The sequence below is a fragment of the Larimichthys crocea genome, chromosome XXI, assembly GCF_000972845.2.
Source record: "Larimichthys crocea isolate SSNF chromosome XXI, L_crocea_2.0, whole genome shotgun sequence".
NCBI lineage: Eukaryota > Metazoa > Chordata > Actinopteri > Sciaenidae > Larimichthys > Larimichthys crocea.
In genome coordinates, this window is record NC_040031.1 from 16,998,951 (window position 1) to 17,023,492 (window position 24,542).

Genomic DNA, 24,542 nt, shown 5'->3' on the forward strand with positions numbered 1-24,542 from the left:
CTTGACGGAAATAGGCTGATATTCACATGCAACACACTGAAGAGAAACAGATTCTATATCTCCTTTATGTATTGTCCTCTCAGTATCCAAGCTGCTGATCATCTTTGTGTCAAGGCTTGTCCGGGTTTCTGTAACACACCAACTGTGATATGTCAAGATGTTAAAGCATGGGTATCCACAGTAGATGTGCTGTACTATACCTCTTTGCGTATAAACTGTATAAACTGCAAACAGTAAATCAGTTTTCTAAATGGGGCTCAGGTAAATTCATTATATTTATATCCATTAAAACCAATCTGAACCCACCAAGCAATACTTGGTTTCAAATTTAAACTTGTACATACTGTGCTCCCCTTGTTCCAAGCATACTACTCCACAATAATGCAATCTTATGAACAGCGTGTAGTCAGGGTGAATGGCACACACGAGGGCTAATTTTAGAATGTCGTCTTGTATTCAGCAAGAGCTTATGTACTCCACTATGAATTGCACTGGGGAGAGAACTTGATTGTGAGTAGAGGAGATTGTTGTCCTCATTACAGCAGTAAGCTGCTGTTTAGTTTTTTCATTGATGTAATGGGGACGTAAGAATAACTGGAGTCCACACATTGCACTGCGATATGCTAATGCTAAAAGCACTGATGGAGCCTTTCTCACTGTCAAGCAAGGCCTCTCAGCTTTTGGGGCCATTAATTTTGCAGCAGTGAACTAGAAAGCAGTGACTGAGAGGCAGAGCTGACTGCCCCCTGGAGAAAAAAGCCCACACTGACAAGCATTTGAAAGATGTCAACAAAGTCTTCTCCTTTTCCATCCTCCCAAATAGTGAAGATAATGCAGACAGCCTGTCTGAAAATGCATTGAAATCTAAGTGATGTCTCAGCAGCAGCAAACAGGTTTTTTTAACTTTGTGGGAAAAAAAACAGCATATGAAGGACCATTCTGTAATGCAGATGAGATAATGTGAAAGACCGATACATTTCTGTAATGTGTTTTCCTTTTTAATAACACGTAATGGGCCGTGATGACAAATTGTTGGAGCTGCTACATTTGAAAGCCAGCAGAATGGCTTTTATTGTCACAAACAAATCTTATTTGGCTCCCCTGTGTGGATGACTCTCTGTTATGATGTCCCTACTCTAGAAATACACTTAGTCATTCACTTAGAGAAGACATCCTCTCTGAAGCCACCCTACATTCAAAGCACACAATGAAATACTCATTACTGAGCTCTGTTGGGTGAATTTTGAATAATTCTCATGCCTTTGTAGTTCTATCCTTCTGCTAGATATGTGTTTCCGCCTCTCACTTACACCCCCTCCCTCACATCATGTCTCCTCCAGGCTAGGGATGATATATTGAACGGATCCCACCCTGTGTCCTTTGATAAAGCCTGTGAGTTCGCTGGGATCCAGGCCCAAATCCAGTTCGGACCCCATGTGGAGCACAAACACAAACCCGGATTCCTGGAGTAAGTTTTTCCTATCCAAAATATGCATTAACACCCACATTGACAATAACTCACTACGACGTATTGTGCTTTCATATGTTGAGTTCACAGCTGTGCACATACAGTGGTTATCTCTTGCTTCAGCACAGGCTGTTGCTTCAGGGATTTCCTCCAGTGGAAAGCTCAAGGGTGATGTCAGCTGTTACAACTGTTTTCTGATATGTAGGCAGTAGGGCAAGAATGACCTCATATGTAGAGGTATGTTAATAGAAAAGGAAATGCCTGTAACTCAAAAGGGTAACCATGTAAAAATGTCATTTATCTCCATAGCCTGAAGGAGTTCCTACCTAAAGAGTACATCAAGCAGAGAGGGTCCGAGAAGAAAATATTCCAAGTATGTGCATTACGGTGCTCCAATGTTGCATTCAAAGAAAATAATGTGTTTGAAACTGTGGGCAGTCCATGGGAATAACAGTAATTTGTTCTCTGTTAGCTATAAATTGAGAAAATACAAAACATCACATCATGTAATGTAAGATGTAACATACAGTATTACATCTAAGGAGGGGGAGGTGTAACTGGTGTTGTTTGTCCAGGAACATAAAAACTGTGGAGAGATGACAGAGATTGAGGCAAAAGTGAAGTATGTGAAGCTCGCCAGGTCCCTGCAGACATATGGAGTGTCCTTCTTTCTGGTCAAGGTAAGCACTAAAATAACGCAAATCTACGCCAGCAAAGAGATAAATCTGTGAGAAAGAATGTTCACAAATGTATTGCATGTGTTGGATTTATGGGAACAAGATCTCACAAAAAAAGTATTTTGGCCATTAAAAGATGATTACGACATGCATCTTATCATTATTTCTATTTTTCTAAGATAGCACAGTGCTCAACAAGATTATTCTAAGAGATCTAGAAATCACATTGCTAAAAAGAAGTGAAGAGAAGAGACACAAGCAGTCAGATGATAGTCACAGTTTACAGAAAGACTTCCTAGTTGATATGACCTACAATGTTTGCATTAGGTGTGATCGTCAGGCCGCTTGTGTTTCTTGCCATGTTTAACTTTATTGTATTAAAGCTGCCAAATTTGCAGATCTAAGCCATTAACTTCCAGTACTTCCAGTAATAACCATAACAGATACAAATGTTGGATATATGAACTCAGAGTTTTCTTTCACTGAGCAATATCAATTAAATAACGCATCTGGTTATGGAACACAGTCATGTAATGTTTCTGTACTAATGAGTGGAAATCCGCTCTGATATGCGTCGCTCTGTCAAACAGGTATGAAAGCTTGTTGAAAACACCAGAAAACCCATTATCACAACAAATCAAGAGCTTCGGAGTGGAGGCTTGTGCATTTGCAGTTCGGCAGCACAATCAGTGCTGTGAAATACTTGTGACAATAGCAATTCTGTTTTGTTCTGGTTTGGTGAACACAAAAGTGGAATGGAAGTGCAGCATGGGATAAAGTCGCACCAGCAGGTGTTATAAAAGCTCTCTTGATAGCAGCCCATTTGGTTATGAACTTTCAGGAAAAAAAATAGGAAAAAAGGAGAGGAGTGCAGTTGTCTGCTGGGGTCTTAATGGAGGATAAATGTAATGTTTGGCCTCGTAGTTAAAGCAGACTGCAGGGTTCCGATTATACTCGCGTTCGGGTGTGTGAATATGGAAGAGTGCGTGTGCATCAACGCGCACGAGCGCCGCTGTCGATGAAGAGACGTAGTGATGGCCATTTCAAGACTCTGTTAAATAATTCACTCCAGCTGCACTCTTTTCTCTTGATGCTAGCAAAGGCAAAAAGCACAGACCTGGCACATCTGAGAGTTTATTGTAGCCTTGTATTTCTCTTCTGTCCGTCTTTAATCAATGCAGGTTTTATGTTGGCAGGCACTCTATTGCTGTAAACATCACAGATATGGAAATGCTCTACATGAAAAGTAAATAAGACCGTATGAGTATGCGTGTATTCTGCAGCCATGTGTGCAGTCGCGTGAATTAAAAAAGCCCCCACACAAGCACAATATACAATCCGATTGTCTCCAATAATAATCAAGGTTAAACAGTTTGAAGCTGCCCACTTCAGATTAAGAATTAAACTTCCTGCTACATATCTCTTACGTCCAAGTAACGTCACCTAAAACAATGGAGTTTTTTAATAAACCTTTGTATAAAGATATCATGAACCCTGGAATAATGTTATCTGTCCTTGTGTTAAAGAGCCCTCAACTGAGAATGTGTTCTACTTATTGGCCTTCATGTGATTCTCACAGCTCTCTATTTTGACCCAGTGATAAATAACCGGGAGACATAAAATGTGTGTATTTCGAACTCCCCCGTCTCTACAAACCACTAATTTTTGTGTCGTCCTCTGCACTCCTGGAGGAAGGCCAAGTGTAGGCTCAGTCTCTGAAGTGAGCTGTAATAGATTTTCAGTGGGCAGAGAGTGGAGGGCACTGGAGCTGGTCAGGCAGAGAGCTGGTGGAAGCACCATGCTGGTGTGCCGACAGTGACTAAAGCCTGTGGAGACCCTGTTCAATAAAGCAGCAGTTAAACAAGCCTGAACTCTGCTGGGTCACTTCACAGCTGCCCCTTCTCCTCCTCCATTTGGGGCTTTAAGCCATTGACACAGCGTGTGTATAAAGACAGCACAAGCAGAATGGCGCAACAATTTTGCGTCCGTGCCTTGAATGAATCATCTGTGTAGGTGTTTAGTACAGACATAAATGTTGTCTGATGTTTTCCTATCTGGCAGGAAAAGATGAAGGGTAAAAATAAGCTGGTCCCACGGCTGCTGGGGATAACCAAAGAGTCAGTGATGCGAGTGGATGAGAAGACGAAGGATGTGGTGCAGGAGTGGCCTCTGACAACAGTCAAGAGATGGGCTGCCTCCCCCAAGAGCTTCACCCTGGTACTGTGTGTCTCTCTGCATCCTGTCCTCAACATTACATAGACAGTCAGTTGTTATGCTCTCTTAATCCTCTGCACATATTCAGTTATTCTGTGCATAGCAGCTTTGCATCACATATTCAGTCTTTTCCCCCAGTTTTCATTTTTAAACACAAACAGCATCCTAAAAATTATTGAGTCCTCAGACTTCAATATTGAATGTTTTCAGCATGCTAGCCAGCTATTTCATCTGAGTTAACAATAGATGCCTGGGGAAGAATGTGCAGAATTTGAATGTATTATTTATCTGAAAGCTTTTTCAATTTTCTTTACCAGCTGTTGGCAACAGTAGTGTCTATTTCCCCCCCATATTGGAAAGGAGCACTCCATTTAAAGATTAATAGATTATGCAAATTTAAAAAAATACTCCAAGGTATGTTTGGCAACATTGGTTTAAGCTAAAAAATATTCATCATTGCATTTCAGGAGAATGCTTTGAACTGAGTTTTGAGATTCACTACGTTGAAATTTTCAATCAGCTCTTTGGAGGAATAGGGTGTGCCATAGAAGACAGTCAATTTTTATTTTCTGTACGGGAAGAAATAATGAAGATGTTGTCAAGTGTATTCAGAAACTCAACCCAGTGAGGCATTTCTTTAATCTGTGCGCTGTCTGTAAGGCTCTTATTAGGCATGAGTTTTAGCAACACTGGATACATGTTGAAATAGTTTGCCCTGAATCTCTGCTGTTTTCAATGAATTACAAAGGATTTCGGAGAGTACCAGGAGAGTTACTACTCTGTCCAAACTACAGAGGGAGAGCAGATCTCCCAACTTATTGCTGGATACATTGATATCATTCTTAAGAAGGCAAGTCATTCAAAAACACAATATAAAACACACAAAATACATCCAATTCTGCATACGTTCAGCCTACATTGTTAACTGTGTCATGTTGCTGTTCTTTCTATAGAAGCAGAGTAAGGATCGTTTTGGCCTTGAGGGAGATGAGGAATCCACCATGCTGGAAGAATCTGTGTCCCCTAAGAAGTGAGCAGTACTCACATATTATCTACTGTATTGTATGCTGATCATTGTGATTCAGCGAACACATTCTAGTTATTCTTCATGAATGTAAACCTCACTGTTTAATTGTGCATGTAATTACATTTCTGCCTGCCCAGCACAGTACCCCCAAGAGAAGGAATGGCAGGATTAAGCACAACAACAGCACTTTGAATTTTAACACCCATTCCTGATATTACAGAATACAGTTTGTTGAATTGCTTCCTTGTACAATTTTTGTTTTTGCATACCTAAACACAAAAACCTGCCTCGGGGGTTTGCCTTATTTCCCAAAAGAAACCTGCATCATTTGGAAGTTAAGCCATCATGTAGGTTACAATATCATCTTGTTGGAAGCTGTCGTATTCAGTAATGCTTATCTCTCAGTTGGTTGTCGTCTTCTGATTTTCCCAATCTAGCTTAGTAACTGATGGAAATGAAGGTAATGCTGATGGGCTAGGGCTCTATCACACAGAGCTTAGAAATTTGTTGTCACTGGAAATCCACATGGCTCTTAGTGAAACCACTCTCTGGCAGAATAGGGCATCATATTCCTGCTGCTGCTTATGGGCCAATTGACTCATGTTGTGGTTCTCAGCACAAAAACATAATTGCTGCCGCTCAAAATAAGCCATAATTAACCAATGAAGTCAGGAGCATCTGTTGAGCTGGGCAGAAAAACAGACTTTTTTTTCCAGACAGTGTTATTTTTCTGACAATGTCTACTCACTGTGGGAACAGTTGTTAGCATGATAATAGTTTTTAATTATAATTTTGTGACAGTTGCTTTGTCATCTGGAACAATTATTACAATTCAAAGATCCACTCACAAGTAACACAACGGAAATTAGTCAGTGTTAGAACACCTCCATAAGTCCATTTGCGAAGCACAGTGCTCAATGATCATTTATATTTGATCTAATATTAGATTTCAAAAGAATAGATGATACTTCACTTAGTTTCTTTATATCACTGACCCCTTCACTACATAGATTCTTTCATTTAGATCTTTCCACATAACCGTCTGCATGCACATGGTAAAACAACTACATCATTTCAGTGTGTGTTCAATTATAAAATTCAGCATCCACCTCTTATCTCATTTTCTCTTGTATAAGGTCCACAATTTTGCAGCAGCAGTTCAATCGGGTGGGTCGCGTGGAACACGGCTCAGTAGCACTTCCAGGTATAATTCGATCTGGGTCCATCGGCGGTCCTGATACCTTCAATGTAGGCACCATGCCCTCCGCACAACAGCAAATCACTACAGGGCAGATGCACAGAGGACATATGCCCCCACTGGTGAGTAAAAGCATAGCATTCAGCAATGGGCCTATCTGAAAGCCTGACGTGATCAGGCAAGCACAGGGGTGAAGAAATAATGTAGCATTGCCGCTGTGCTCAGTTCTCTTTTTTGTTTTTATTATCAGAACACAGTGTTGAGATTATCCTCATATTTCTTTATGTATATCTGATCTCTGACATTTGTGCTTGTGGTCCCTGCTGTCAACATGCTCACAACCTTCTTCATATTCTGCTGAAAGCCCATCTGTCTCCTGCGGTTTATAGAGTTTAAGACTGAGAGTTGGACACCTTTGCACCCTCATACAATACATATCATGTGTTTCGACTGCTTGTGTTCAGTATTCTTTACGCTGTTTGTCTCTGTTGTTTGTTATCGCCAGAGTCTGGCCCAGCAAGCTCTGATGGGGACCATCAACAGCAGTATGCAGGCTGTGCAGCAAGCTCAATCTGACCTGGGATATGTAGATAATCTGCCTCCCCTGGGCCACGATTTAGTAAGTCTCCTTTCTACTTACAACACGATTTTTAAAAATAGTTTAGGAGAATATATTATATGAAATATTTAAGATGCACTATGGTTAGATACAATACTCCTCCACATCCCATCATTTATAGCAACTCAAATTCCACTTTTCTAACTCATTAATGTGTGCTTTGCAGCCGCTGGCTTTGCAAAGCAAAGACAGATTAAATAGAATTAAGCATTCGCATCACATCAAAGTCCATCATATTTCTCAAATATAATTAGGATATAGAACTGACTGTAAATATGGAGGGTGTATTTAATGCTTGAGTGTTTCCGAAGCTGTAGGTGTTGTGCAACCCTAGTCCTTTAATCCTGCACAAGAAAGTTTATATGAGCTGAAAATCACCCACTGTGATGAAAGCCAATAGTTCTCTTTTTCCTCCTCCACTGAAAGGCATCCAGGGTTTGGGTACAGAACAAAGTGGATGAATCCAAACATGAAATCCACTCACAAGTTGATGCCATCACCGCTGGAACAGCATCTGTGGTCAATCTCACTGCAGGTGAGTGCCCAGGAGAATACTAAACTGCTAAAGGGTGGAACAGGCTATCGTTTTTAGATTTCATCTATTTCTGCAACAGACAGAAAGTTTACAAAATCTGTGCTGGACAAAGCTCTAAAGGAAATTGCCCTGTTATTTAAAATATTGCTTACCCTGACATTATTATAACCCCAAGGTGGTAATCAATAAAATGTCTTAAGTCAGTGTTAAGCACTCACTGATGATGCTTATGTCTTTCGTATGCTGCTCCCAAAAAGTGCATTCACCTGATATTTTCTCCAATAAATATTTCTGCTAATAAATATATCTTGAACTCGTCCTGAAGCTCAACTTACTGCCAGTTTCTCTCTCTGCTCCCCGTGTTTCTTGGCACAACGCCAGTCAACTTCCTGCCAGCCCTTTTTCAGGGTTTTAATCTTACCTCGCCATCTGTTTGGTCGCACTTATACTCCCCACACTAGCTCATGCAAAGTTTTTCTTCTTCACGGCCACTTGCTCCGTCAACATGCTCATCTCCGTGGAACCATTTCCAATGGGCTCTAATTATGACACTGATGCGTGTGTTACAGCATGTGACACGCAAGCTGCCCCGTGGATTAGTTAAATCAACATGGCAGGGCGCGCAACAAATTGAGATGCACAGCAGAGGTTGTAGTTTGTAATGACAGCTATCCATCCTCCGCAGGTGAGCCCACAGACACAGACTACACAGCAGTGGGCTGCGCCATCACTACCATTTCCTCCAACCTCACGGAAATGTCTAAGGGTGTCAAGCTGCTAGCGGCATTAATGGACGATGAGGTGGGCAGTGGACACAAGCTCATGGGTGCTGCCAGGATGCTGGCAGGAGCTGTGTCAGATCTGCTCCGATCTGTTGAGCCTGCAGCGGCTGAGGTGAGGCGCCCACTGATTATTATGCAGACTTCATCTTTCACTGTAATCCCCGTAACCACAAAGCCACAAACAGTATTGAACTGCATGCTTTTCTTTTCATCAGTGTTCCAATGAAGATGATTTTTGATCCAGAAATCTGTTTTAGATAATTCATGGGGGCCTATGTGAGAACAGGCCAAGCCAGTGTAATGAATGTGATGATGTCATCCTCGTACAGCCTAGACAGACGGTGCTGACTGCGGCAGGAAGCATCGGACAGGCCAGCGGGGACCTGCTCCGTCACATGGGGGAGGGCGAGACTGATGAGAAGTTCCAGGTTGGACGCCGCCCACTCACTGTTTCTATGACACTGCTGTCCAAACAGGAAGACACACACACACACACACACAGAGATTCCCGGCCCCCCTTTTAAAAATGTCAATACACACTTAAATGACCACGTCAGGCTTTATTATTAGACTGTTACTATGTGGATTTTATAACAGTAGGAGAGCTTTTTGTAGTAAAATGACAGTACAGTGTGTCAGACATGCTTTAACACAATCTGTTGCCTTCACTATCTGCCTCATTTACCGTCCACACACACACATTTTGGTTCCTAAATGACTTCTCACAGCCTTGATACCCATCTCTGGTCTCATATGTTCATATTCTGGGTCTCATGGAGTCTTTTACTGCATGAAGATCAATATAGTTTTAAATCCAGCTGCTTGACACATATATATATTCTCTTCCTAAAGTTCAAAATCACTATCTGCCTTTATTGTTGTACTATTCTTTGTATTTATTCTACATCAACTGAACAAAATGAGTCACAAACATTTACTTTCCTGGTCCCTTCAGTCACATGTGCGCAGCTGTGCTGTGTTTCAGTGAAGGACGTTGATTAATATGTTGCAGGACACCCTGATGAATCTGGCCAAAGCAGTGGCCAATGCAGCTGCTATGTTAGTCCTGAAGGCCAAGAACGTGGCCCAGGTGGCCGAGGACACCATATTGCAGAACCGGGTGATCGCAGCTGCCACTCAGTGTGCCCTGTCCACCTCGCAGCTGGTAGCCTGCACCAAGGTACTGATCTAAAACTTGTTCATCTCAGTAGCCAAACAGATAAAGGACATAGCAACAGGCAGGAAAACATCCAAGTAGAATGAATGATACTGACTGTTATTTACTATTTACGATTTGCCATGGAAATATGCAATATTAAATTCAGGAATGTGTCATATCTTGAACAAAATAAGTGATGTTTTGGTAACTTTGGTAATTCGTCTTTGTTTCTGCCAACAACTATGTGTGTTGCAGGTGGTGAGTCCAACCATCAGCTCCCCAGTGTGTCAAGAGCAGCTTGTCGAGGCTGGGAAACTGGTGGACCGCTCCGTGGAAACCTGTGTCAAGGCTTGCCGCTCGGCCAGCGATGATGGCGAGCTGCTGAAGCAAGTCGGGGCAGCAGCTGGCGTGGTGAGCCAGGCCCTCAGCGACCTGCTACAACATGTCCGCCACTACGCCAGCTGTGGCGAGCCCATTGGACGTTACGACCAGGCCACAGACACGATCATGAACGTCACGGAAAACATTTTCACTTCCATGGGTGATGCTGGTGAGTACAGCAAGAAGTAGTCAAGGCTTGAGAATGTTGTGGAGGAAGTTCACTTAAAACAGCTTTCATTTAAAGTGGTTTGTGTCTCTTCTGTTTATATTTTTACTCACAGCAAGGACTAAATAATATTAAGTCACTTGATCTTTAATGAATACCTGCTTTTGCTTGTGTTTTGACTGCATAACAGGGCCTTAAGATATTGTCCATATTTGTGTGCATGTTAAGTGATCTGAAAAAAAACCCTGCTGAAACATTTTCAAAGCTCAGGCTATTTGTTATGGTTCGAGCCATGAGGCTGAAGAATTCCAAACCCAGCCAATTCTCAAGGGGTTGTAGAAAACATGTCATCCAAAACCACTACAGAGCTCCCAATCTGGTCTCAATCAGCATCAGGGAGGCTTTGAAATTTAAAAAGAAACACATGACCTGGGCAGTTTTGGAAGGACAAACTTTTTACCTTCCATAAATCAAAAAAAAAAAAATCTGTAGCAGTAGATCAGCATTCAGTGATTCAGCTTCATTCTACATACAGTGTATTGGTTAATTCCCAAGGCCCTTGGATGTAGGTTGTAAAGCGCCTAGATGTCTTGTCTTTCATACACTTCTCTGGGTGAGTTATTTTGAGCTGTAGGTGGGTGTTTGGGAAACACAGCTTTTTATAGCAGGTGTGTGGGGAGATGTTACATATATTCCAAAGACTTTCATTTGTGTGAGAGAAGATGACTCACTGGAAACCTTCCGCTATAAAAGTTCATGAAGGTGAAAAAAATGAAGTGTCTCCACAAGACTAGGACACTTAGAGAAATGTCTTAGTGTTGCACTCAGGTTTGATGTGATGATGATATTATATTAATTTGTCAACTGTCGGGACAGCCTGTCACACGGTTTCTACTGAAATAATTATCTCTTAAATATCTCGAGTTGTATTAGGCTGCTAGGGGCAATGTTGCAAATCAGAGAACAAGACAGTAAAGTATTTCCACGTCAGTTAGATGACGCATCTTTTTATATTTAGGTAGTCACAAATAGACCTTTCCATTGGTTATTTTTCATCCAGAAAATATATGTAACTATAATATAACACAGTATAGAACATTTGATCTATATCATGTGTATGTTTGTGCAGAAATTAATTTTAAAATGTTCTCAAATTTACATTTTTTTCATCATTCTGGTGTCATATTTTGTCTTATTTAGTTATAAATGCTCATTTCTAGAAATACTTACGAATATAATACTGACCTGACACAGATTCGAAGAGTGTTGCTGGTTGTCTCACTTTGTTTGGGAATTCCTTTGTCATAAGGAGCACATTCTCGTTTGATGGCTAAATAGATGATGACAACTCTGAAACTTAACCATCACTTTCAATTTAATTGCTGTCAAAATAGATTCAAACTCCATTTCTACAATAGTCTGCCCAACAAACAGACAGTCCTCACTTAAAAACAAATGTAAATGGACAGAAATGCCACAACAGCTTTACAGCCCAAACTGAATTCTAGCTCTAACACAGACTTGTCTTTTTACTGCCATACTCATTAATACTCTTAATGTTCGTGTGAAACTTCTGCCTTTATGTATGTACATACTGCATGTCTGTATGTGTGAACAGGTGAGATGGTGCGTCAAGCCAGGGTGTTAGCCCAGGCCACCTCTGACTTGGTCAATGCCATGAGATCTGATGCAGAGGCTGAAGTTGATGTTGATAACTCCAAGAAATTGCTGGCTGCAGCCAAACTTCTTGCTGATGCCACAGCACGGATGGTGGAGGCTGCTAAGGTAAGAGTATAACATGTTAACTCAACACATTAAGTAAGTTTTGATTATATTATGGGTTAAATATATTTGATGTATGTTTAACTTGCAGATAGCACATTAAAATGTATTCATACAATAGATAGCTAATTGATACGTTTTCATTTCATCATCATTTCATTGACCATTTATGAGGCTATCTTATCATGATGTCAGCTTACCGCCAATCACCCCCAGTTTTGAATAAATTCCCATTAATTTCCCTAATTCCCATAGAAATTTCCAATTTGGAATATTTACAAAATTCCACAGCTTAATTTCCCATGGAAAGTCTGTGGAAATTTTCCACCCCTTTGAAACCCTAATCAACACTGTCATGATGATCTTCCATGTGTAATGTCATGTCGAATGTTGAAATGCTTGAGTTTAATAGAATCCATATTTTGGCATTACTTGATGCACTATCTACCCGCATCATTTCTCATCTGAAAATAAAAGAGTCAAACTGTCTCTTCAATAAGCCCCTGGCGCTGTTGAGCGGGATATTATCAGTGTGAAATACTGAGTGAAGTGAAACGTGTGGCGTTAGATGTCTGTGATCTGTGACACATTAATCAACACATCACTGCCATTAGGCCAAAGAGGAAGTGGGACTCTGACACTGACATTTTCCTTGGAAACTATCAGAAAGCAGATAGAGCTAATTGCCTGTTTGTGTCTATTGCATAAGTTGTTAAACTTATCATTTCTGAGCTTTAATAGCTATTGTTATTTATTTATTTATTTAATTAGCATGTGTCATGGTCATTTGCGTTTATGTTTATGTGCTCACAGGGTGCGGCTGCCTACCCAGAGAATGAGGACCAGCAGCAGAGGCTCAGAGAGGCAGCTGAGGGGCTTCGTGTAGCCACTAATGCTGCAGCTCAAAACGCCATAAAGAAAAAGCTGGTCAACAGGCTGGAGGTGAGTCATAAGAGTCAACATCTTGTCTTCTATGTGTTGTTTGACCTTGATCAAAACATCACTCTGCTCATTGTTTCTCCTTACCAGCAACAACATCATGCAAACATCTCTTTCCCACATTATGTCATCCCTGTAGTATAAACATAGTAGATATGCTGTAGAAATAAAAGTTTCAACAATAGGATTAAGGAAACACCTGACAGAACACAAATAATGAAATGCCTCAGCAGTTTTTTGTACATATTTGGCCCATTTAGTATATTTGTTGGTGTTATTTCTCTTTTCCCGTCGCAGTGAGCTATAAATCCCATTAGTCCTATGAGTGAACTATCTGAGTGTAAAGATCTGTGTTTAGCCTTTGGTATCAGTTTGCCCCTAATGACTAGCCCCTCTCTGCTCCAAAGCGTCCAATGTTCAATTTCCCGAGCACATAAACTATGCATTACCCAGGGCTGGGATCTGCCTGCTATCAGACATGTATCTCAGTCCGCCTCCTTGCATCAGATGGTCACAGTAATGGTGCTAATAGTCACCTCCATCAAGGAAACGTGAGCCAGAGAAGACCAAAATGTTATGAATCTGCAAGTGTGTGTGTCCTAATTATCACAGTCACATTTAAGTCCTTAATCTTAATTTAACCTGTGCACATACTTCTGATTTGTATATTGTAGTATATTTTAAAATATAGTGAATACACCACACTTTAGGTGCTATACAATGTTACTCCTAACTATCATGTCAATTCTACATGTGGTTTAGTCTTGTTTTTTTTTCCCTTAGTATAATGATATCATGTGTTCTGTCTTTCATTTATGTCTTATCCTCCTTATCCACTCAACAAGGAATGTCTTCTCCCTCTGTTTTCAATCTCATCAATCTTGATGTGAGCTCAGCAGTTTTTTTTTTTGTGTGTGTGTGTGTGTGCTTTAGCTTTAGAAACATACTATAGCAAAGGGAAAACCACCGCTGAACATCTCATGGAATAAAGACTGAGTTAGTGCCACCCCATCCATTTTCCTCTTCTTAGAAAACATTTTGTTTGTAACCCCCTCAGTTTGATGAGATCAACTCTGAGTACAGGACATGATGGTATAATACTGCATAGACTGTTAGCATATTACTCTGAGCCAGGCACCACTCTCATACTTAAGCCTAAATGATTTCCATTTGTATCATCTCCTGAACAGATAGCTGCTAAGCAGGCAGCGGCTGCTGCTACACAGACCATCGCAGCGGCCCAAAATGCTGCTGCTTCCAACAAAAATACTGTCTCACACCAACAGCTAGTACACAGCTGCAAGGTATGATCATGTACTCTTTTATTGTATTGGAAAGACAATGTTAAATATTGCACTGGAAAACTCAATCCTTGCAATACATTGTCAGAAAGTATTGGTTGTCTTAGCAGCGCTTCTTTCTCTTTCAATCATGATGATGTGGATATTAAGCACACATGGTTGATATGTTTAAATGCAGGCGGTAGCAGATTGCATTCCCCAGTTGGTTCAGGGGATGAGGAGCAGCCAAGCCCAGCCAGAGGAGCTTGGTGCCCAGCTTACCCTCATCATGGCCAGCCAGAGCTTCTTACAGGTCAGACCTTTCACCTTGACACAGTCAGCAACTATCACACTCTCTGTTATCAGAAATACACTCAAAAACTGCTCCTTTGTGAATTTGTTGTTTTTCTGTCACCGTGCCTCAGCCTGGAAGTAAGATGGTGACATCTGCAAAGTCAGCAGTTCCAACAGTAGCTGATCAGGCTGCTGCTATGCAACTGGGCCAGTGTGCCAAGAACTTGGCTACCTGCCTGGCCGAGCTCAGGACTGCCACCCAAAAGGTATCTTTACATAACACTGTTAGAGATAGCAGGATACATCTAACTAATGTTGCTATATCTGTGATATGTTGTTGCACTTGGGTGAACCCAGTGCTTTGATCCCATTTAGAGATACCAAGCACAGCAGCATAGGCTTGCATCCTGTCTGTGCTGAATAATGTATGGGTGCATGCGAGTAACATTTATGCTGTCTGTGTGTGTGTGTGTTGTTTGAAGGCCCATGAAGCCTGTGGTCCTTTGGAGATCGATTCAGCCCTCAAAACTGTACAGACGCTCAAGAGTGAGCTTCAAGATGCCAAGATGTCTGTCATTGATGCCCAACTCAAACCTCTTCCTGGGGAAACGGTCAGTACAGTACATAGCAAGGTCTACTGTGAAGTCCAAATGAAATATTATACTGTGGAAATCCAACTGTAAAAATACTAACATAACGAGGACATCACAACTATGAATCAAATGGTTTATTTGTGCTTTCTGTTGCTTACACAGCTGGAAAAGTGCGCTCAGGATTTAGGAAGTACATCTAAGGCTGTGGGCTCCTCCATGGCCCAGTTGCTCACATGTGCTGCGCAGGGCAATGAACATTATACAGGTAAGAAAAGTGTTTTCTACAGTGAGAGCAGGTCTCAGAAGCTTAAGTAGCTATTTAGTTAAAGAGTAGTTACGCCTCCTGGGTCGATAGATATGAAAAATATATATGGAATGCTGTAATTTTATTGAAAAAAGCTGTTTCTTTAAACTGTGCAGAGTGTGAGGGAAAACAAATCAGGAAGAAAAAATTATGACTCCCTTATATGTGCCATCGCTATTGCCTTAATCTGAACCCTTTGAATCCAGCTTGGCTCGGCTGTTTTGCTGTCAATTCTGTCTCAATTGGGGGATCTCAGGGGAGGAGAGATGAAGACAGATAGAGAAAAGCATTTCTAACAATGAACGCTCCCAGGCAACACTTCATGCTGTGGCCCAGGGTACTGCTCGCTACTCATTAATCTTATTTTCACTAGATTTAACATTCCATCAGCAAATGGCTCCACTTGGCTGCTTAATGCAATTTGATGCAATTTGCTGCTTTTCTTCTTGGCTCTGTGTATAATAAGTTAAGGGCACCTCCAATGCGGGGACATATTTATTATATTAACTCGTTTATTTAAACAATGAGGGCATTTCAGTATCTCGGTTTGTTCGCAGTGGGCTATGGCTAGCCCCTACAAGCTGATTTGCACAATTCTATTATAATTATAGTAAATTTAGGAAATACAGATACCTCTCAGTTTGTATTGTTTTAAAAACGTTCAGAAAACGTCAGTTTTAATAGCAGAAACATGGTTACTTATTCTCACTACGTAACAATGTTCAGCACAGAAATAAACGTCATATTTCCTCCGTATGCATAAATAATTACACCTGTGTAGCTTTCATAGTTACAGTAGATGTCTGTTACTCGCATGAAACAGTCAGGCTGTATCTACTGTTATTATAGTGATATTATTTGTTTGGATTTGTGATTTATCTATGTCCCTACGCTCAATTTACTTACAGTCATTTCTAATGTGTGGCTGTTTGTTCGCAGGTGTGGCTGCCAGAGAAACAGCTCAGGCTTTAAGGACGTTGGCTCAAGCAGCCAGAGGAGTGGCAGCCAGCACCAGGGAGCCTCAGGCTGCAGCTGCAATGCTGGATTCAGCCCAGTATGTCATGGAAGGCTCAGCCATGCTGATCCATGAGGCCCATCAGGCCCTGGTTCATCCAGGAGACGCTGAGAGTCAGCAGAGACTGGCACAGGTAGCATAGCTCCCAGTAATATACACCCCAGAGGGAGCGATATTCACATAGTGATCACATTGTTCCTCTCAGGTCCATGTCTCTCTCCTCTCTCTCTCTCTCTTCACCAATATGTAAACACTTCTTCTATGCATAACCATCATCCCTTCTAAGCGTTGCTATTTTCTCTCTGCTCAGTCTCTCGCCTGGTATTCCTCTCTCAGGAGTGCCACAGTAAAACTGCTCATTCTCCTGCAGCCCTTCCAGGGATAAACATATTGTTTGGCATATATCTGTGACAGCAGCATAAATTAGTGACATGGATTACTGTGCACTGCTGTGAGCCCAATTTGCATTTGAGATGTTTTTTTTCCTGTATAGCTTCGCTGTGGGACTTTGTATTGTGCAGCACATTGTTAGGATGACAAATGGCGATCCATTGACTAGGTGTTGTTCTTGGTTTCAGGTGGCCAAAGCAGTGTCGCACTCCCTAAATAATTGTGTGAATTGCCTGCCAGGCCAGAAGGATGTTGACATGGCCCTAAGGAGCATCGGAGAGGCAAGCAAGAAGCTGCTGGTGGACATCGTGAGTCAAACTTTTACTTGGGGATTTCTTGTCTTGTGTTCGCATTTATGCAAAAAAAACATCTAAAAAATATCCCATAATTGAACAGGTTATTTCCACTTGACTTCATTTCTGATAAGATTCTACGGTATGCACTAATTGGCGTGTGTCTTGTGTTTGAAGCTCCCTCCCTGCAATAAGACATTCCAGGAGGCCCAGACTGATCTGAACCACACAGCAGCTGAACTCAACCACTCTGCAGGCGAGGTCGTCCACTCCTCTCGTGGAACGAGCAGCCAGCTGGCTTCGGCCTCTGGGAAGTTCAGCCAGGACTTTGATGAGTTCCTGGATGCTGGCATTGAGATGGCGGGACACACCCAAGTAGGTTTCATGATCATACACCCACTCCACACTCCATTGAAACGGTTCAGTGGTAATGCACTGCCACCAGTGAAGGGGAGCCCTCAAGCCTTCAGAATCGTAAATGCCGAGAGGCTGAGCTCATATTTTTGTGTCACTTTATTACCTAAGCTATTTAAGTCATTTGTTAATTAGAACCGTTCATCTAATTCACTTAGGCACATGGTTGTACCCATGAGCACTAACACAGCCAGATGTAATGAGATCTTGTGATGTTCTAGTTCTGGTTATTTTGCTCATTAATTTGGAAAGATTGTGTGGGATTGGAGTTGATGTAGCATGACACCAGAGCTTTAATCGGGCTCAAAGAGGCCTGCAGAGTGAGGAAAGAGGATATAGGTGGTAGGGAGATAAGTACATTCTTTACAATACTTTATCCCTTGACAGCTGTTGCTGATACAGTATGTTTCACAATATTTAACAGAGCATCTTAAAAAAAACACCTGTATTTTTCTTTTTTCTTGCCTGTGCAGAGCAAGGACGACCAAATCCAAGTCATTGGTAATCTGAAGAACATCTCCATGGCGTCCAGTAAACTGCTGCTGGCTGCCAAATCTCTCTCTGTGGATCCAGGTGCAGCCAACGCCAAGAGTCTTCTCGCTGTGGCAGCAAGGTATGATAAGATGCAGATAACATGACGATGATGTAAGTCATACAATGTTTTCATTTGTTTCTAATGATTATCATACAGAGTTTGTTTGAAAACCGAAGCCTTTTGTCCTAAATATGGATTATGATCTAGATCGAGACCTGTAGAAAAGTCTCCCCCTGCTGCATCTGTATGCCACTTATAAGCTGTGTCTGTTCAGCATTGCTAGAGGGAGTATGTATCCTTCCCCTAGTGAGAAGCCAAGCAGCTGGTCCCGCAGGGCTTTGGGCCTGACTGACTTCTCTCTGTCTAATTAGGAAGATGGAAGTCTTGGCTAAGGCCCGTCTGTGCTCAGCAAGGCTGAACACAAACTCTAGACAATCTCTGCACTCTTGTGCCACTGCGTTAGCCTATCGCGATGAGAGGCCAGCAGTGCCGTGTTCGAGCAGGGCAGCTAAAATCATGTGTGAGTGAGTGTGACTGAAGCCGGGCTTTGCATGCATGCAGGGGACACCATGTGAGAGCTAAAAAGCCTGTGTGACCGCCTGTGTGTTTCAGGGCAGTGACAGAGAGTATTAACCAGCTGATCACGCTCTGTACCCAGCAAGCAGCAGGACAAAAGGAGTGTGACAACGCCTTGAGGGAGTTGGAGGTAGCCGTCCTCACATACACTGAACCACACACAGTCTTCCTCCTCATAGGGCCTGTTTTCCTTCCATTGATTTTGCATTTTATTCATTGTAGATGGACTTTCAGTTCAGGCCTACAATAACCGCATTAGTGACACTAACGAGAGTATTTTGCAGAAGTTCGCTTCTACTCAAGTAACTAAAAGTGACAATAACGGCATGCATATCAAAGGTTTGATTTTTATCAAGGCAGTATATTCTAATTAGCTTTATCTTCCTTTTTCTAATCTTAATTCAGTGACTGATAAAATTGTAAAATCATAGCTGGAAAGTTCAGTGAGCAGTGTCTCCTGCTGTAGTTTATATTATTATCATGTCTGTCTGTGTACAGGCTGTCAGAGGCCTCCTAGATAATCCCAACGAGCCTGTCAACGAACTCTCCTACTTTGACTGCATCGAGAGTGTCATGGAGAATTCAAAGGTACAGACATTCAAAATAATTGCGTGAACTATATACCGTAACTGTCAGAGGCGTATTGCGTAGCAAGCAGCCGAACATCTAATTTATACTTTATTTTCAAACGTTTCAGGTCCTAGGAGAGTCGATGGCAGGTATTTCTCAGCACTGTAAGACAGGTGATGTGGTAGCCTTCGGGGAGAGCGTGGGTGTGGCGTCCAAAGCTCTGTGTGGGCTGACGGAGGCTGCAGGACAGGTGAGTTCACAGCATGACTGGTACGAACTCACTCTAAGTTACCATGAGTCTGCTCTCATCTCAGGATTCTGCTCTCCTGGTCTCCTTTTCTGCTTTTTCATATATATGTGCAGATGTTAGATTTAAAAGGAAAAACAAATTGTTAAGCTTTTTTTTTTAAGGTTTGTACAGCCTTATAAACAATACATGACAAAAAAATTCAAACATCTTCATGAGGTGGAATCCATTCATAAAGTGCATTTAGACCTAAGCGGGATGATTTCTATTGGAAACCATGGCTGTGAGGCAGGGTGAGTCAGGTTTCATTGGAGGTTTTACAGACTCCCACCCCTGAAGCTGTAAAATAAGCTCTTCACCTCCATGCAATATTCGGTTGCCTCGCCTGCAAAAGGGCACGCACTGACAGATCTTTTGTTTCCTCCTCTTATCTGCTTTCAGAAAGCTCCCCTGTTATGCACCGTGTATACAATATGAATCTGTATGTATCTATTCATGCACTTGGACTGCATGTGGGGGGGTAAGCTTGTCTGCGACAACAAATGGGATCTTGGAGGACAATAAAGAACCTGTCTAGTGACAAACTGATACATCAGTATAACTTTTTGTTTTCTGCTCTGTAGGCCTCTTATCTTGTAGGTGTGTCTGATCCCAATAGTCAGTCTGGCCATGAAGGGTTGGTGGATCCCATCCAGTTTGCAAGGGCCCACCAGGCTATACAGATGGCTTGTCAGAGCTTAGTGGACCCAGCCAGTAGTCCTTCACAGGTAAGAGGGTCCATTTGAGGCTTGAAAACATTACAGGACAATTTCCTGCCATATGTGGAAGCACTTGGGAGAGTCATGGATCTAGAGCTCTTATGACTTGAATTAAATGGCTCATTAAGTTCGAAAACCTTAAAATCGACCTGAGTGTCACAAATAATTCACTTTACACTGCTCACACAAATGCCTCGTTTTTATACAACACTGCTTTCTATTTGTTGGTGTTTCTTTGTTTATCAGGTCTTGTCTGCGGCAACAATTGTCGCCAAGCACACCTCAGCTCTCTGCAACGCCTGCCGTCTGGCTTCCTCTAAGACCTCCAACCCTGTGGCACGGAGACAGTTTGTCCAGTCAGCCAAAGAGGTGGCCAACACCACAGCCAACCTTGTCAAAACGATCAAGGTCAACTCCCCAACTGATCAAAACGTTGAGTGTAAATTTGGTACAGAATTCTTTCGTCATGTGGGAAGCTGTAATTGTGTGTATAATCCAAACCTTTTACAGAAATACAAACACACATTCATATGTAGTTGTCTTGTTTCAGGCCTTAGATGGAGATTTTTCAGAAGAGAACAGAAACAAGTGCCGGGTTGCTACGACACCACTCCTCGAGGCTGTAGAAAACCTGTCAGCCTTTGCCAACAACCCTGAGTTTGCGAGCATCCCAGCTCAAATCAGCAATGAGGTATGAAGTATTCATCTCTCTTAATGCTTGTTTGCAATGGCAATGGTTCTCCATTTTTTTTCCAATTATCCTACTGAGAATCTTGAAGCTACTCTTTAACAGAGATTTAATGAATGTTTATTTCTACACTCCATCCCTTTTAAAACAAGCTTCTTTATATGAGCCAACACAGAAAGGTTTATACAATGAACATAACGGGGGTGGATTGAGGTCAAATTTTTCTTTTTTTTCTTTTAATGTCAAGAAAAGACTCCAGGAGAAAGATGGATTTTTATTTTTCAATCTAAGAACAAGTTCTCACACAGTCTTCTAAAAGCTTTATGGCTGTAATCTTTTGGAGGGCAGCATTTAACGGCACTCTCTCTCAGCACAGCTGCTCTAATCTTCGGCTTGTTAATCTAATTGTCGAGGGAGGCTTTGGCTCGGATCATAAAGACTGAAGGTGTATCTTCTCGCATGTGTGTAAAGCTGTCTTTCTAATCTCATCCTTTCCTTTGACTGCACCTTTGATCTCTCCAAGGTAGTAAAGGAATAACAACAACTCCGTCATACCAATGTGGCTATCTTATGTTGAGCTCTACCTGGGCTGTTGTTTCACCTGCGTTAACCTTTTCATTTCCACAGGGCTCAGCTGCCCAGGAGCCTATCGTGCGTTCAGCCCGTTCCATGCTCGATAGCTCTACTTACCTTTTAGAAACAGCCCGCTCGTTGGTCCTCAACCCCAAAGATCCTCCCACCTGGTCCATACTAGCTGGCCACTCCAGAACCGTTTCTGACTCCATCAAGAGCCTCATCACCTCCATCAGGTTAATGTTAATCCCACAGACTACCACATTCATCTCTGCAGGATTATACTGAATCAAGATTTATCATTGTTTGCTCACAGTTAGTGGAAAAAATTGTTTCTTGAAACCAAAAGGCTTATTCTGTGATGTCTGTTCAGCTTATTCAGCTCGGCAATAAATTGCCACATCACTTTGTATCTGCTGAGATTCCTGCTGCCTTGTAATAGATTAGTAAGTAATGTAGAGCAGCGATGAGATGATGATCTATGGTTTATCTGCCTTCATTATCATCATCATCCTCCTCCATTCCTCACATGTATTCTCACAGCTGCTAAGGCCCAGAATAGACTGCATTTCATTATAACCTGGCTGGCAGTAAAGGGATAATTTGTCATTTTTCAAAATATGTTTGTTTATTCTTGTATCAAAATAGATTCATACCACTCTTATGTCTGTATGCTAAATATGAAGCTAAAGCCAGTAGCCAATTAGCTAGCATTTTATATTCATTTGCACAGTAATATATAATATATAATATATAATTGTGTTCATGTGCGTGTTTTATGACATTTCTGATGATAGGGACAAGGCACCAGGACAAAGGGAGTGTGATTACTCCATTGATAACATCAATAAGTGTATCCGGGACATTGAGCAAGCTTCCCTAGCTGCAGTTGGACAGACCTTGCCCTGCAGAGATGATATCTCCATGGAAGTGAGTTCAAGTACCCCATCAGCTCTATCTTGTCTCAGATGAAGAACTTAATGGGATCTGTGGTCTTTCTGTTGTGACTTATAACGTAATTCCCTGCCGTTGTAACTTACCAGGCGCTCCAGGAGCAGCTGACATCCTCTGTGCAGGAGATTGGGCATCTGATTGATCCTGTCTCCACAGCAGCCCGAGGCGAAGCTGCCCAACTAGGACACAAGGTGCTGGTCTGGCCATATATCCCCCTCATCCCCAGCGGATTTAGAAAGAGAAAAAAAAACCCTATTCTGTCCATTTTCTATCCTGTGATCCAATTCTTCCTCAAACTCTCTTACACTCCCTTCTCCCAGGTGACCCAGCTGGCCAGTTACTTCGATCCACTCATTGTGGCATCAGTGGGTCTGGCTTCTAAGCTGCATGACCACCAGCAGCAGATGACCATCCTAGACCAAACCAAGACCCTGTCTGAGTCTGCACTACAGATGCTCTACGCTGCCAAGGAAGGCGGGGGAAACCCGAAGGTACTAAAAAGCTCATATAGAAACAGTGTGTCTATTTCAAATCTGACCTGTGACAGTAAGCTAAATTTCACCAGGTCACGACAGTAATGCAGCCTTTTCTTCCAAGGTAAACCTTTTTTTTTTTTTTGTTAACAGAAGCCATTTAAGCCTTTATCTGCTGAGCATGAAGAATTCTCTCTGGCCTCAGCTTCTGTAATTCTCTATTATATGTTCGTCTTTCAGCTATAACTCATCTGCTCGAATTAAACTCATTCAGAACAAAGCCACAGGAGTTCACTACTGTTTTATGGCTCTCTTAGTGTTAGAATTGATTTTAAGATTTCAGTAATCATTTTTTAAAAACCCGTTCACTGCACAACTTCTAATCTTATTCCTGCGTAATTCTGCTGTTTTTCAAGCATAATTGGTGCCAGAAAATATTGTCTCACATGACCCCTTCCTACAATTGTGTATATATATTACTTGAAACCGGGTTGTCTGTGCATCTTCCAGCAGCTGAATCAGACAGCAACCTTCAAAAGAAAAAAGAGAGCACACTGATTGCTTTGCAGCCTTTAATTGTGCAAACAGAGAAATGTTTTTGACTCTCGTAAAGATACAGCAGTGTTGAAATGTGGCCTGCAAATCATACCCCTTTCTTTGAAATATTACATATTACTGTTATACTGTATAGCATTATAAACTTGGATGATACAAGTCCTTAAAGCAGCAACCCTGGTGACATGTCCTCTATTGAGACACTGAGCACTTACCAGCTTTAGGGACATTCTGGAGCTGTTGTCAAGCTGATAGATTTCCTTCTTGCCGGACCAAGACAGTGTCACAGAAATGTTAATCAGCTGACTGTGTCCCCAGGCGTCCCACACCCACGATGCCATCTCTGAGGCAGCCCAGCTGATGAAGGAAGCTGTAGATGACATCATGGTGACTCTGAATGAAGCGGCCAGTGAAGGAGGCATGGTAGGGGGTATGGTAGAATCCATCGCTGAGGCCATGGGCAGGGTGAGTAAGGATGTGTTGTGTGTGTGTGTACTCTGTGTGATATCATTTCATGAGAAGTCTGCTCAGGTGGCTTGAATAGATTTCAGCTTGACACCTATTCCTATCTTGTTTGGTAAAATGAGCTCCCCCACTGTAAGAGTAATTCCACAGTGGATGTGCTGAGCATGTGTCCTTGTCAGTGACTCTCATTAGTCCAGTAGATGACAAGTTTTAAATCCACAGCCCACTGGTGATGTTAGCTGTCATTCATCCTGCTGGGGGACATGTCACCGTGTTGACAGCGCAGTTAATAATTGACAATGATCTGCACACCCTCAGACATATACGCTCAGCTCCGATACAGTCTTTTTTGTTTGGTTTTTATTTTCTTTTAGTTTTGTTTGTTTTTTGACTCTCAACATAAACATATAAGAGCAACTGTCATTAAAACTCCATTAGCGTGTATAAAGTGGAGCGCTTCAAGAATGCATACATAAAAAAGGTTTATATGTTCTCACTAATGGCTTTTTAATTGTTAAGAAATTATATATCAATTAAGAAGTTCTATAAAAAGACGTTGGGTTGCCTGATGGGGCACATCCAATGTTGGTATTTCCAGCATAGCTCAATTTATCTTTG

The 24,542-nt window shown here is 41.8% G+C and overlaps 1 protein-coding gene across 5 annotated transcripts in view; it reads left to right on the top strand.

Moving 5' to 3' along the window:
- Positions 1–24,542, top strand: part of tln2b (talin 2b) — a 77,993-nt gene that overhangs the window by 36,750 nt on the left and 16,701 nt on the right. For 3 of the 5 annotated variants that reach the window (XM_019272292.2, XM_019272294.2, XM_019272293.2), the window contains exons 7-41: positions 1,341–1,468; positions 1,778–1,841; positions 2,044–2,148; positions 4,207–4,362; positions 5,108–5,209; positions 5,313–5,389; positions 6,523–6,706; positions 7,090–7,203; positions 7,630–7,738; positions 8,424–8,632; positions 8,850–8,948; positions 9,533–9,700; positions 9,935–10,229; positions 11,845–12,011; positions 12,822–12,950; positions 14,138–14,251; positions 14,427–14,540; positions 14,653–14,787; positions 15,004–15,132; positions 15,277–15,379; positions 16,358–16,566; positions 17,012–17,131; positions 17,294–17,491; positions 18,004–18,143; positions 18,678–18,771; positions 19,140–19,229; positions 19,339–19,461; positions 20,082–20,225; positions 20,463–20,648; positions 20,767–20,907; positions 21,532–21,713; positions 22,275–22,407; positions 22,521–22,622; positions 22,752–22,922; positions 23,778–23,924. In XM_019272292.2, coding sequence (XP_019127837.1) covers positions 1,341–1,468; positions 1,778–1,841; positions 2,044–2,148; positions 4,207–4,362; positions 5,108–5,209; positions 5,313–5,389; positions 6,523–6,706; positions 7,090–7,203; positions 7,630–7,738; positions 8,424–8,632; positions 8,850–8,948; positions 9,533–9,700; positions 9,935–10,229; positions 11,845–12,011; positions 12,822–12,950; positions 14,138–14,251; positions 14,427–14,540; positions 14,653–14,787; positions 15,004–15,132; positions 15,277–15,379; positions 16,358–16,566; positions 17,012–17,131; positions 17,294–17,491; positions 18,004–18,143; positions 18,678–18,771; positions 19,140–19,229; positions 19,339–19,461; positions 20,082–20,225; positions 20,463–20,648; positions 20,767–20,907; positions 21,532–21,713; positions 22,275–22,407; positions 22,521–22,622; positions 22,752–22,922; positions 23,778–23,924 — 4,881 coding nt within the window. The remainder of the gene's footprint in view (positions 1–1,340; positions 1,469–1,777; positions 1,842–2,043; positions 2,149–4,206; positions 4,363–5,107; positions 5,210–5,312; positions 5,390–6,522; positions 6,707–7,089; positions 7,204–7,629; positions 7,739–8,423; positions 8,633–8,849; positions 8,949–9,532; positions 9,701–9,934; positions 10,230–11,844; positions 12,012–12,821; positions 12,951–14,137; positions 14,252–14,426; positions 14,541–14,652; positions 14,788–15,003; positions 15,133–15,276; positions 15,380–16,357; positions 16,567–17,011; positions 17,132–17,293; positions 17,492–18,003; positions 18,144–18,677; positions 18,772–19,139; positions 19,230–19,338; positions 19,462–20,081; positions 20,226–20,462; positions 20,649–20,766; positions 20,908–21,531; positions 21,714–22,274; positions 22,408–22,520; positions 22,623–22,751; positions 22,923–23,777; positions 23,925–24,542) is intronic. The other 2 variants (XM_019272295.2, XM_010729416.3) reach the window with 1 other exon arrangement.